Source organism: Python bivittatus, unplaced genomic scaffold (genome assembly GCF_059951505.1).
Source record: "Python bivittatus isolate LINGU-HERP-01145 unplaced genomic scaffold, Pbiv_v1 ctg000070_np1212, whole genome shotgun sequence".
NCBI lineage: Eukaryota > Metazoa > Chordata > Lepidosauria > Squamata > Pythonidae > Python > Python bivittatus.
In genome coordinates this window covers 24,301,459-24,314,601 of record NW_028277034.1, presented here as the reverse complement: position 1 = coordinate 24,314,601, position 13,143 = coordinate 24,301,459, and the positions used below count along the sequence as shown (strand labels likewise).

The 13,143-nt window shown below is 37.9% G+C and overlaps 1 protein-coding gene across 9 annotated transcripts in view; it reads right to left on the bottom strand.

Annotated features, from left to right (window-relative positions):
• The window catches only part of INPP4B (inositol polyphosphate-4-phosphatase type II B), a 256,059-nt gene that overhangs the window by 116,347 nt on the left and 126,569 nt on the right, over window positions 1-13,143 (bottom strand). For 5 of the 9 annotated variants that reach the window (XM_088132818.1, XM_088132820.1, XM_088132812.1 and 2 more), the window contains 2 exons: window positions 2,284-2,395; window positions 343-415 (listed from right to left, as the gene is read on the bottom strand). In XM_088132818.1, the coding sequence (XP_087988944.1) occupies window positions 343-415; window positions 2,284-2,395 (185 nt within the window). Of the gene's footprint in view, window positions 1-342; window positions 416-2,271; window positions 2,396-13,143 lie in introns of all 9 variants that reach the window. The other 4 variants (XM_088132815.1, XM_088132817.1, XM_088132816.1 and 1 more) reach the window with 1 other exon arrangement.

Genomic DNA, 13,143 nt, shown 5'->3' with positions numbered 1-13,143 from the left:
TGAAGTCAGCAAAGAAATTGAGTAGATGATTTCACAGAATTTCCGCAGGGGATGAATACATTTTCCAACAGTTTCAAATGATTTCCCCTTAGCTATAACAGTAGCTACTTCTTCTGAAAAAGAATTTCTGGATGACAGCATTTACTGAAGCTACAAAAACCAGGGAGACTGCATATCAGTAGAGAGATGATTATACAATTAGCAAGACATTTGCATACACACTTTGACCCCTACCAGAAGCTGTCAGAAATCATATGAGCCTGAAGCTAGCTCATCCTTTTGATTATAGACAAAGGTTAATGTTAAACGTTAGTCCTACCATTATAAATGAAACATACATACCTGCATTTAATAATGGTAAATTATCTTTACTAATTATGTTTTCTGGAGATGAACATGAATAAACCAAGGCACACTGCAAGATAAAGTTAGTGAATGTAAACATAAATTCATAACATCGAGTAAAAACAAGTGTTACAAAGCAGTCAAACTGAATTTGGTATAATGCACTACCCTAGTTTAATATCATAGTGCATGCTGTTTCTTTTCCCTAATATCTTTAAAATGTCAAATTGTGAATTTGAGTGGGAGAAAATATTTAATTTCTTACAAAGTGACGAATTCAGGAACTAAAGGTTGCTTTAGAAAAATTATTATCTTTATTCAAAAGACACTTAAGAATTGTTGCTGTTCCTTTTGGCTAACAGTATACATAATTGTTCATGTTTTTGAGCAATAGTTGGAAACTTCACAGCACCCACAGAAGACCAATTCCTCCATCCCATTAAGAGGCTCACTAGAACATGGGGGGGGGCAGCACACATTGTCAGACACATTCTTTTCATCTTGTTTCACACTGTCCACAGTTATCTGTCTCTTTCTCTCTCTCTCTCCCCCAGCAAACTGCTTCACAGACCATATTCAGCCTGGTTTTTGTTCACCAAAGAAAGTGTGCTTTGAAACTCTTTGACTAAATAAGTGATCTAATTTATATGGCTGTAGATCAATGTGCTAGGTTGATGCACTGACTTCTCTAATTAAACTGCCTCAAAGTAAATTGGCTTAAAGTAGCATAAAGAAATATACAGTGGTACCTCGGGTCATGAACGCCTCTGTTCACGACCAATTTGGGTCACGAACAGCTCTGTTTGCAAAATTTTGCCTCCGTTCGCGAACGCCAGATCGGGTGACGAACAGGATCCGCGCCCATTTTCCCTCCCGTGACACGTGGTCGTGGCTTCCTGTAGGGAGGGGGACTCTCCAAGCAATAACCACCTCCCCACCCACCTTCCTGTCCTCCACGCCAGAAGTCGCCTCGAGCAAGGTTAGCGTTCTCTCTCTTTGTACTGTACTTTGTGTCATATTTTTGTGGTTTAAAAAAAAAATACATATGGTTCAGAACGGATTAACCGTAATTACACTGAACCTTATGGGGAAATTTGATTCGGGACGCGACCAAAATCGGGTCGCGACCAAATTCAGAGGGGTCAGAACGGATTAACCGTATTTACATTGAACCTTATGAGAAAATTTGATTCAGGTCGCGACCAATTCGGGTTGCAACTAGAGTCGCGGAACGAATTAAGTTCGTGACCCGAGGTACCACTGTACTTTCACCCATGCAGAGCTTATTGTGTCAAGCCATGAATGTTAAAACAATGATAGCCAATTGTTCAAGAAAAGTAACTAGCCATAACTTTTTTGCCTAGTGTCAATCAAAAAAATACATCTTTCTTTCCTAAAATAGCAAAGGCTAGAAGACCAACTCTTAAGACTGAGAATTAAAATGCCCTCCTTTGTTTTCACAGCTGTATTCCTTATATCGCTAAATTTGGTGGAGTATTCTAAAATATGTGAAGCTAGGGTGGGTCAAAATGAGAGTAGAGAAAAAAAAAGAGGTTACCATATATTCATCAATAACATGGCCTTTTCTTAAAAACAACAACAAACCTTTAAAATGCTTTAACTCCATTTCTATGTTAAGTAGGAGTGGGGAGAAACAGGATAGCAGCCCAACTCATACTGTTCTAAGCTAATTATGTTTCATTTGTTTTAAAATCAGTTATTTTAATTTTGTTAAAATTCTGTACCAGATACAACTTTGTTATATCATGTTAGGATATATATTTTTGAAAAGTTATACAGAGTTATATTTTACTCTATAAATTACTTAATTTTTATTTTTAGATACAAACTTAACACCTGACACGACTAGAGAAATACACAGGTATCTGGAATATCTGATAAGTCTAATTTAATTTGTGCACAGACCTGTGTTTTTACCTTTTGTTCCTGCCCATCTGTTGGGCTCTGATCTGATTCCCCATCCTCAGTCTTCCCCATGTTTATAAATCTGACATCTATAGTGCCAAATGTCTTCCCACCATCCAAACTCCTGAAAAAGGATACATAGGAGAGAAGGAAGGGAACTTTATTTTCATCCCACATAGCAGCTTCATTAGCTAAATGATGTTCATTCTCTATTAAAAGCAATTAAATACAACATGCTGTCTTGCAGTCACTGCCACAAATCATGGGGTTGTTCTTGTATCTTGTGAATCCTGACATTTAAGAAAGCAATGTATTAATCATCACATTTACAATCTGAAATGTGGCAGCATATGTTTATTACCTATTCTCCACAATAATTTCTGAAGAAAATAAAGTTAATATGCAAAATATCCAAGGTGAGACTTTAAAACAGATGCTGTCCCTAAATGTTGGCCACCATAATGCATGCAAGAAGTATAAAATCTAACTCTGCTGGTACTTTGATGTGTCATCCCAAATCCGAATTTACAAGGGCATGTTTTCACACATTCAAGAAAAAGAAATCACAGCTCTGGAATTCTGCAGATTTGACACATCTTACCTTTTCATGTACATACTGCCAAAATCATACAACCCTGGGAGCTACCAATGATAACATTACAACATAAATATATTTAAAAGCCACAATACAAATTCAACATAAAAAATAAAAATAAAAATGATAAATATTATGGGATGAATATCAACTCCCAAAAGCCCAGTAAAACAACCTCATATTGCAACATATCAAAAGGGCAGCAGAGTTAGCGCCAATCTGGCTTCTGGAGGAAAGTTATGGCATAAAGTGGGGGCCACCACAAGAAGTACTGCTTCCAAACCCCAATTGACCTATAAGGAACTGGAGCCATGCCAGTAGGTATAGTGTGTACAACCCTACAATCGGAATGTATCAGTTTCCCTAATCAGTGACATCATCTTCGGGTTACAAACTCTACCAGATGCAATGCCATCAGGAAAGGCTGCTTGCCAGCCCTAAAGTGAATGTTTAACATAATCGTCCACCTGATTGCATTGATTTTTGATAACCCTAGGGCATACTGAAAACCTGGATTTTGAACCAAACCTCTTTTGACCACTTTTGAAATAAATAAAGCCCTAATTAAGTTTTATTTTTGTTGAGTTTTTAAAACCAGTTTTAAATACAGGAAAAATAGTAGAACTTTTAAAACTACAGCCTGGATTTTTTTGGTCTTTCCTGAAAGTCAAATACATGCACATATTTTTGCAAAGCTTAACTGAAAACACACACCTACCCCTCCAACCATTCAACAAGTTATGAAAAAATGAACAATTGAGCAAACCCTATTTTGAGCTTTTCTAAAGGAAAACACGAGCTAGTACTTTTAAAAAAAATCCTGGGTGCACAAATTTAACAACAGGTCTGCAACTACGCAAACATAGGCCCTCATAATCACTGCAGACATGTAGACAATATGTCCTCCAAGGGGAAGTCAGTAATGTGTCTGGGCATGTTCAGAGTAACTACACTAAGGATGTAGAGTATACTCTGCAAGAGTAAAGATCTGTCACATAATAAAGGGGGAAGTTGGTTATGTGGCTTGTCATGCCTGGGTAGGAGAAGGGGCCTTTTCCCAAGCAGCATGGAAACTGATTTGTTTGATGTTAGATTGACCCTCAGCTTCCAAACTGAAAAGCCAGAAGAGACAGCACACTCTTGACACATGCGGCCTCTGGGAGGAAATCGCACAGGACGGAGCTTTCCTGCCTCATTATGTAGGTTCTGCCACAAAGCAAAAGGTTAGAAAAGATTAGGAAAATTGTACTTCAGGCTGCTTCTAAAACCAACCCCCTAATTTCATCCTATTTTCTGTTATTTTAGAAACTGTTACGTTTAAAGTTGTTAGCATGACACAGATTCTGAAAGTCTGTATCATAAAAATCCTTCATTATTGTCTGGTGGTTTGTCTACATGACTAAGAAGAACAAGTTGATGGCTGAACTGAAACAGAACTTATTAAAATTTTCGGTATAGATTTTCCAGACTCAAGGCCCTTTGGACCGTAATAAATATTTCCACCAAGCTGTATAAGTTATATTTCACAATGGACACTTTTGCTGAAATGGCAACTTTCTTACGTTACATTCAGAAAGCCACCGATCTGCTTTTAATAATGCATTGGGGCCTAACGGCCTGTTAATATGGAAAAGCTGGTAGGCCAAACAGCTATTCTTGTTAACCAAGAGAAGATGTTAATGTTCTCCCATTTAATTTTATAATACATGTTAAACAAAATCTGTTTTATTTCTTTTGCTAATCCTGTCGGAATGTAAAACAGACAGATACAACTTAATCAAAGCAAAGCAACGTATTATCCAAATTAATCTTCCCAGGTCTGATTGATTTTGCAAAAGTTCAAAGAATTTAGGTTATATGTATGCTTTGTGACATCAACATGAAGGATAAAGGTAGGAGCATAAATGACTATATCCATATGAGATTTTCTACCTTGTCCAGATGAGGTACTATTTGTGGAGTCCTTGGGGTTCTCTGAGCTTGGTTCTTTTCTTGCAAACGTTTCATTACCCGGCTAGGTAACATCTTCAGTGCTAAAATGGGATGAGGTTTGCTCTCTATTTATCTGCTGTGGCCTGCTTTGCCAGTGCTGGTGGGGATGGGGGTTCTTTTTTGCTCTTCTGATAGTTCATTGATTAGCATATGTTGACTGCTTGATTGTGTGCCTGGTGGTGACCTTTGCTTATCTGGGTGATGATTGCTGGTGACTGAATGCTGGTGAGGCGATCTTCTAGTCTTTTGTCTCTTTTGAATAGTATGTAGATGCTGTTTATCTCTATGTGTCTGTTAATTGCTGCCTTGTCTGAATACCAGGCTTCCAAGAATTCTCTTGCATATTTGGATTTGGCTTGGTCTAAAATGCTGACAGTTTCCCAGTTACAACTGTGGTTGACTCTGTCCATGTGTTGTGCAATTAAGGAATTTTCATCATGTCTTCTGACTGCTAGTTGGTGCTCATGGATGTGTTCTGCTAGTCTTCTGCCTGTTTGTCCTACGTAGTGTTTGTTACAGTCCTTACACTGTACGTTGTAGATGACTCCTGTTTTTTCTTCTTGGGCAGCTGGGTCTTTTGGTTTACTTAGGATATTTTGGAGTGATTTTGTTGGTTTGTGTGCTACAGAGATACCACTCAGTAGTTTCTGAGATGTTTCTGATGTATGGCAGTGTGATCCTTTTCATGGCTTGTGTGGGTTGTGTTGTGGTCAGGCTCTTTTTGATAAAATTACGTGGGTATCCATTTTGCTGGAAGATGTTGTATAGGTGGTCTTTTTCCTTTTGCTGCTGTTCTGGGTTGCTGCAATGCGTTTGAGCTCACTTGAATAATGTTCTTACATAGCTCCTCTTGTGGGAGGCCGGGTTGTTGCTTTGGTAGTGGAGTACTTGATTGGTGTGGGTTGTCTTCCGATAAACTTGGGTTTCTAATTTCCTGTTGTTTCCTCTGCTGATGAGGATATCCAGGAAGGGTAGTGTGTTGTTTTCTTCTTCTCTGGTGAATTTTATTCCTTTGAAGATGTTGTTAATGGTTTCATGTGTCTTCTCTGGTTGTTTCTTTTTTAACAAATGTGTCATCTACATACCAGCTGTATGTGTGGCAGTGCTATAGCTTCTAGGCATTGCATTACAATCTCTGCTATGAGTCCTGACAGTGGTGATCCCATGGGTGTGCCTCTGATTGGTTGGTATATTTGTCCATCGGATTGAAAATAGGTGGTGAGGCAGCGGTTGATGAGGTCCATGATTCTGGGTATTTCTATTTGGGTGTATTTGGTTAAGTTGGGTGTGTTGTGTAATGCAGCTGATATGGATTCTTTCACTAGTTCTGGGTTTATGGACCCAGCTGGGTAATGAAATGTTTGCAAGAAAAGAACCAAGCTCAGAGAACCCCAAGGACTCCACAGTTCAATCCTGAGCTACATATATTTGCCTCCATTGTGAGGTACTATTTCACAGGTAAGAATGTTTTTGAGAATGAACACAACTAATTTAAGGAGATATGACTTTTTTTGAGAAGTAACCTTGTTAGAGACAAATAATATGTGAATTTTCCCTTTTTTAACAGAATGAAATATCAGACTCACACAATATCTGAAAACTTATAAATGTAATAATTTTTCACAGAAATAAATATTGGTAGAATTTCAGGTTCCTTTCAAGCATTCCTGAAGCAACTCTGACTTCTGTTGTGTTTCTTTTCTTTTTTCTTTAGATTGTTGGATGATCAAATATTTGTAGCATTGCCAATGCCCACTGATACACAATGGTGATAGTTTGTTACTGGGGATCCCAGGCTTCTACATCCAATGCAACACATGAAAGATTGTACAGATATCTGCTGAGTTTTATCTAATTACAACAGGCTTAAGGAACGAGGTGTTGCACTACTGTGATTTTGCTGAAGTGCTACTTGTTTCTGTTGCCTTATCCAGAACCACCAGGTAAAAAAAGCAAAAGGTGGAAGATTTCCTTGGGATGCCTCAGGCTGCGTAAGCAGCACAGAAGCCCCACCAGTGGCTATAAAACAATTCTGTGCAACAGCATAGGATTCAAACTTGATGAACATGCAGAGTCTAATGGAAGGGTATTTGGAAAGGATATAGACAAGGAGACCTATTAGCAATTACAGTGCTATGGAATACTACCACTGCTAGAGATCTGCAAACTGATTCTATCTGTTCCTTCACACATGATACAGTTGTGATTCATGAAGAGATACATAATCTTTTAAGTAATATTTATAGGGACATTGAGCCAAAACTATTTTGCCCACTCAGGATGGATACAGAGGCTGAATCACACTCTTTTAGGTTAGGTTGATTTAAATGCTGACAAGTTCCTGAAGCATATTGAAAGCAAGTTACAAAGCTACATAGATGTATTTATTTATTTAAATTATTTATGTGGCTTCCCATCTCATAACAGTATGTGATTCTGGGTGCCATACAAGATTAAAACAACACTTAATATTGTGGAGTGATCACAGCTGTTTTGACAAAGAGAGGGGATGGTCTTAGGAATTTAAGCACTATGCTATTCAGCCAAGACCAGGAGGGGGAAAAAAAGCCATCTAATCAATTTCAATGTAAAGTGTGAATTTCTGTTTTGCAGTCTGTATTTGTTAGCCAGCAGGTCATTTACAAAACAAAAAATCATTACTAGAGCCAGACGTCTCCATAACAAAATGAATATTTCCACAGAAATTGACTTTTCAAAGATATATACCTTTGAAAAGTATCTTGGTGTAACCATAAAAATTTTGTTTTATACACGTTGGCGGGGTGCTTTTGTCATAGGAAGGCCCCAACAAGAAAAAGCATTGTTTATATTGTGATATAACAATCATTGCCACAGGATCAAAAACATCTGAGTGAACACTATTTCTGTGAATTCCAATATACCCCTTATCACCATAAATTTACTCATGGGTGCCCATATCACTTTCATGCATGCCTGAAGCAACAGTGTAGTGAAATTGATGTGGAGAGGACAAAATGAGGTAGTGCAAATTGTTTTGTTGTTCTAAGTCCCCCTTCCAAAGTCACAAACAACTGGCAATGGGAGTGAATACTTTTCATAAGGATATGTTGTGGCATGTGTGGGGTGTATGTCTTAAGTCCCCACAAAAAAATTAAACAAAAAATTGGGCAGTACTATGAAAAGGTTGAAAGCATGAAAGGGCATTTATATGAATACATTGCCTCTACCAGAAATAGGTGTGAGATACATAATTTACAATTTTGAATGTGGTCCTGAAACAGGAGTTCATATATCAAATTATGTCTATGCCATAGATATGCCAGAGAGAGAGAATAACTGCAATGTGATGAAATGGAAATATTATGGTGTTGGGTCGTTGGCTTAGTTTGTGAAAAAAAAATATAAAACCAGAGTTTGCAAGATGTACTTCCATCTCTCATAATTCCAAAGGGTATGATGGATATCTAAGACAGCTGATCCATGAAAAGTAAGGACACTGCTCAGCCTCCAGGAGCCTGTATAGTTCCAACCATACATAAATTGTAGTGAAAAGGTTGAAAGCATGAAAGGGCATTTATATGAATACATTGCCTCTACCAGAAATTTACTGTTTTACTAAATTGTAGTAAAACAGATAACGAATACATTAATACATGTAGATTTATTGAGATGGTTTGTCTCAATAAACTCATATGCAGAAACTTCACAGTAGAACACAAAAGGAAATTTGAACAATTCCTTTGAGTTGGACATCATCATGTGGTTGGTGCTGTGCCCAAACTTACTCCATGGTGAGTTTAAAAAGAACTTAGCAATATACCTTGTTTTTTATTTTGCAGCATAGCAGGCACCCCTGAATATGTTGATACTGCTTATATGCCTGAGGACCTTGTGCAACCCTTACAAGTTTTAAAAACTGTTTTACTATTTGGTCATTTTTAATATTATCCTTAGAGCACAGTTTTGGAATCTGTTCATAGGACATCCCTTTAGACTGGTTCATAGAAAAAACACAGTGCAGTCCACAGGTCCCTGCATGAGGGTATTGCAATTGCCACTTATCTCCCATCTGTTGATCTAAAAACTTCACAATGGATCCAGGAAAAGCAGAGCTAACAGTCTTCAATTATAGTCCAAAAATTCACCATATCCCTAGATGGAAGGGAAAAGAGGGATAGCTGTTCCATGTTTACAATTATTACAATTCCTAGAAAACTTTCTAAAAAGTTTCTAAAAAGCAAGTGGAGCATTTGCAGCATGTTCATTTTCACATATAATCAAAAAGCATGTTCTTTGTGTGACTGATTTCAAAAGGATTGTCAAAGATTACAGGGAGAGTCATGTTGACTGCATTGGTGAGGGGCTGTGCAAACCTCAGTTCTGAGGCTGCTGTCCCTGATCAGCAAAGAGTGCTCAGAGGACCCCATCAGGTGTCAGGTCAAAACAGTAGAAAGTATAGCCATGGCTAAACTCCTCTCTAGGGAATCAGTCAGTCTTTCATACCTGACACCTGCATCCTCTGGATGTAAAGAACCTGCTTATAATCAGGCTGGGATTTGTTTACTATTGTAGCACAGGACACCAAAAAATCACACAGTGGCGCTGAAGACTGAAAGGGGCTCTTTGTAATCACTGCTAAAGGCCACATTGTCCACAGACTCTATCACTGTTTAGGTAGTTGCCCCAGAAATAGGTTTTCCTAGTTACACACAAAGTTGCTCCCTGGAATGCTGTAAACTTTCATTCCCACTCAATCAATATCTGGCATTGATGTCAGCAAGTCTTCTGCATGGCCCAAGCATATCCCAGGTGTAACTTTCATATACTTTACAAAGAGAAAGGCTGGCAGTTGTACTTTTCATTGTCATATTTCATCAGATGAAATTAATTTCTGTTCCATGTGAATTTGATTTTCACATCAAGCCTCATAATCAGCCACTTGTCTGGAAACAAACCAACAGATTGCTAGCTAAATAGCCTGCACACTCCATCTATGATTACTGGCTATTCTCTAGCCTGAAGCCAGGTTTCCTGCAGATATCAGCAAGGTATCTCCATGAGTGCAGCCATCTTTATAAAATCCTCTACCTGTAAACTTGGTCCCTAGTATATTACCACTGAATTTCAGAATAAGTTCAATCATAGCCCAGTAAAAATAGCAACAGTCGCTCTGTCTTGAAAGCCAGGTCTTTACTTTGTTTCCTGGACAGTTTTTTGTAATGTTTCTTGTCATCCTGAAATAGGCAATTCACATCCTCATAACTCCCTACATGACCAAGCATATAATAAATGCCTCTTAGAATGTTTTTATATTCCAACATATTGAAGTCTGTGGGGAAGTGATCATGTTGACATAAAAAATAATTTTATTGATAATGTTTATATACAGAGTTCAGAGAGGCATCTATGTTACTGGATGCAAGTATGTGCATCTTTCTGCTAGATCTGTATCCCACAAATCAGAGCCATAATTACAAGCACTATGTAACTGTTACTCTTCATGTGAATTATAGCACTCTAGATCACAATGAAAATAGCATGGCCTCTCTAATAGAATAGAATCACAGCCACATCCCAGACTGGAAAAATCCTCAGTAGATTCCTGACAGCAGCAGTAATCACAATAATGATGCCCTCCCTTGAACTGTTCACTTATCAAGTGGCAATTCAGAGACTGCAAAATATAAATCAAATTTAGGGTGACATCCAGCCACTGGTATTTATATAACAAGAAATAAAAACTAATTACTTACCCATTAGGATCCTTTGAGAGGGTCTAAATGGCGGCCCTTCACCATTTTACAGGCTGTATGCTGTTACATGATATTGCATCCATTTTCTTCATCAAAACTCCAACATATTTTATTGCAGTTTGTCAGCAGTGGTCATTCTTTCAGGGAGCCTGAACCCTGGCAAGTCCTGTGAAACATGACCTTGAGCGCTTTGGGTGTTGGATGGTATTATTGTGGCTAGATCAGATTCAGAAGAGTCTGAGCTAGAAGATGGTGCTCCTGATGCCCCAGACGAATGCTAGAAAGAGCTGGAAGGTACTGCTCCAGAGGCCTCAGATGAACGCCATCCTCAGGGAGAACCTAGCAATGAGGCACCTGAGGCTGACGGAGCTGAGGAACATGCAGAACTGGTGGCATCAGGTGATGAGGGATGGGATCCATGACCTCCCCCAGCCCAAGAACTCAGAACACCAAGCAGTGCAAAGGCATTCTGTGTGGATTCCTGCCCTTTTGTTCTGTTCCTGCACTTGATTACCTGTAGTGGCAGCAAGAACCATCACTGCCCAGCAATCTTTCGTTAGGAACAGCTGCTCCATTTACCCAACAATCTGTTCGTTTGCTTCCTGAAAACCTTGCTTGTGGAAACACTGCTCCTTTGTGACATTACTGGCTGACAGCCTTGGTACAACACCTTACCTCTCAGACTGGGAGTCAGACTATGCCTCTGTTTGCTCCATCAGACACTGACTATCAGCAAGCCCATCCAGGCAAGCTCTTAAGGACTTGGGAACTGTTTGAGAGCTGTGCGTGCATGTGCTTCTGTAACCTGCCCACCACTACTTGTATTTGCTTCACCCAAATAAAATCCATTTACCCACTATGCTTTTGTGTGTACGCATGCTTGATCTGACAAACGTCCTATATCTCAAATTTTAAGTTCCTCTGAGGAACGCTGAGGTCATCATCTTTAAAACTATAGACCTTTATTTTTCCAAAGCCCAAAGGACTTTCAGAGTCAAATGTTGCCTCTCTTGGGTGTGCCAGAACATGTAACCAACGTTCTCTTTATTAACACACATTTATGTAGTAATTATTATGTGCATGCCCAAACACATAACAAACCTCTTCTTCCAGGATGTACTTTGTGCATGCCCAGAGTAATCACTTTGGACATAGGAGGCATGTTCCCGAATTGCCCTTGCAGGGCGTGCTTTGCACATATTTGCAGTCATTGTGAGGGTATTTTTCTGCTCAGTTGCAGACCTGTAGTTATACCTTTGCACACAGAAGTTTAAAGTTTTTTACCACTATATGTTTTGTTTCAGAAAGGTTCAAAATAAAGTTTGGTCATTTTTCATTGCTTGCTGGAACACTGGAGGGGTGTGAGTTTGTTTCCAGTTAAACCTTGCAAAAATATATGTACTTATATATATATCTTTCAGAAAGGCACAGAGCAGGTTATAAATCTCTTTTCTTCCCATATTTAAGTTGATGCATGCACATGTTTCCACTTAAACTCTGCAAAAATATGTGCTTTTAAATTTAAGAAAAGACAGAAAAGCAGGGTATAGTTTTTTAAAAAATGTTTCCTGCATTTAAGGTACTGATTTTAAAAATTCAACCAAAATAAATAAATAATCAATCAATTCACATTTTAGAAATTTCTGAAACACTCTTCACTGGATAACCCAGTCAAGATGTTATTTCTATGCAATCAGAAGTCTTTGCTGTGAACTTCCTGCAGGACAGCCAAGTAAAAGAAGATTATATTCTAATTGTTATGGCAGGTAGGCATGCATACACTAACAGACATTTTTTAAAAAATAGTATTAGATTAGTTGTTGGTTGCACTAAACAAGCCACCAAAATGAATCTAAAAGTTTCATTATTTTTCTTTTCATTGCCAAAATGTAACCAAAAAACCCTCCATGCACTGAATACATACTAATTTTGTGGTTTTTAGACTGAAAACTGAAAATCAACTTACAATACATTTTATTGATTCTTACTCAAATTTCTTGACTAATCAAACTCTATAGGAACAATGCACTGGTGCCATTTCTTCACTTGAAGACAAATCAAAAGATAACACCCAGAAAAATGCTGAGCTACCTATATACTGTCATGTAAACGCTACATGGCAGCACTCAATTTCAGTTATTCCTGTGTCATAGGCGCTATTCTTCTCTATTTGACATGTAAAGTTTCCAAGCTAATAAAATATAAATTTCTCTTAACTATTCTCAATAAAAAAAGAAAATTTTATGTCTATGATACAAACGTTAATAAATTCTATAAGACTATATTCATTGTCAATTTACTAATTAAAAATATGAAATTCAGGAACTTCTGCTTCTAAATGCTTCTAATAATTAATAACATGTTAGGGAATACATATTATTATTCCTTTTGTTCATTCTAATATTTTTATTTGTCCTTTGGTAACTTCTTTTCTATACTTTTCTATATACTTGCTTAAATCTAACAAACTACACCAAAAATCAATTAGGAAACTCAGTCTGTATATTAACTTCGTAAAACAGAACTTCGTAAAACAGAGATAATGAGGTT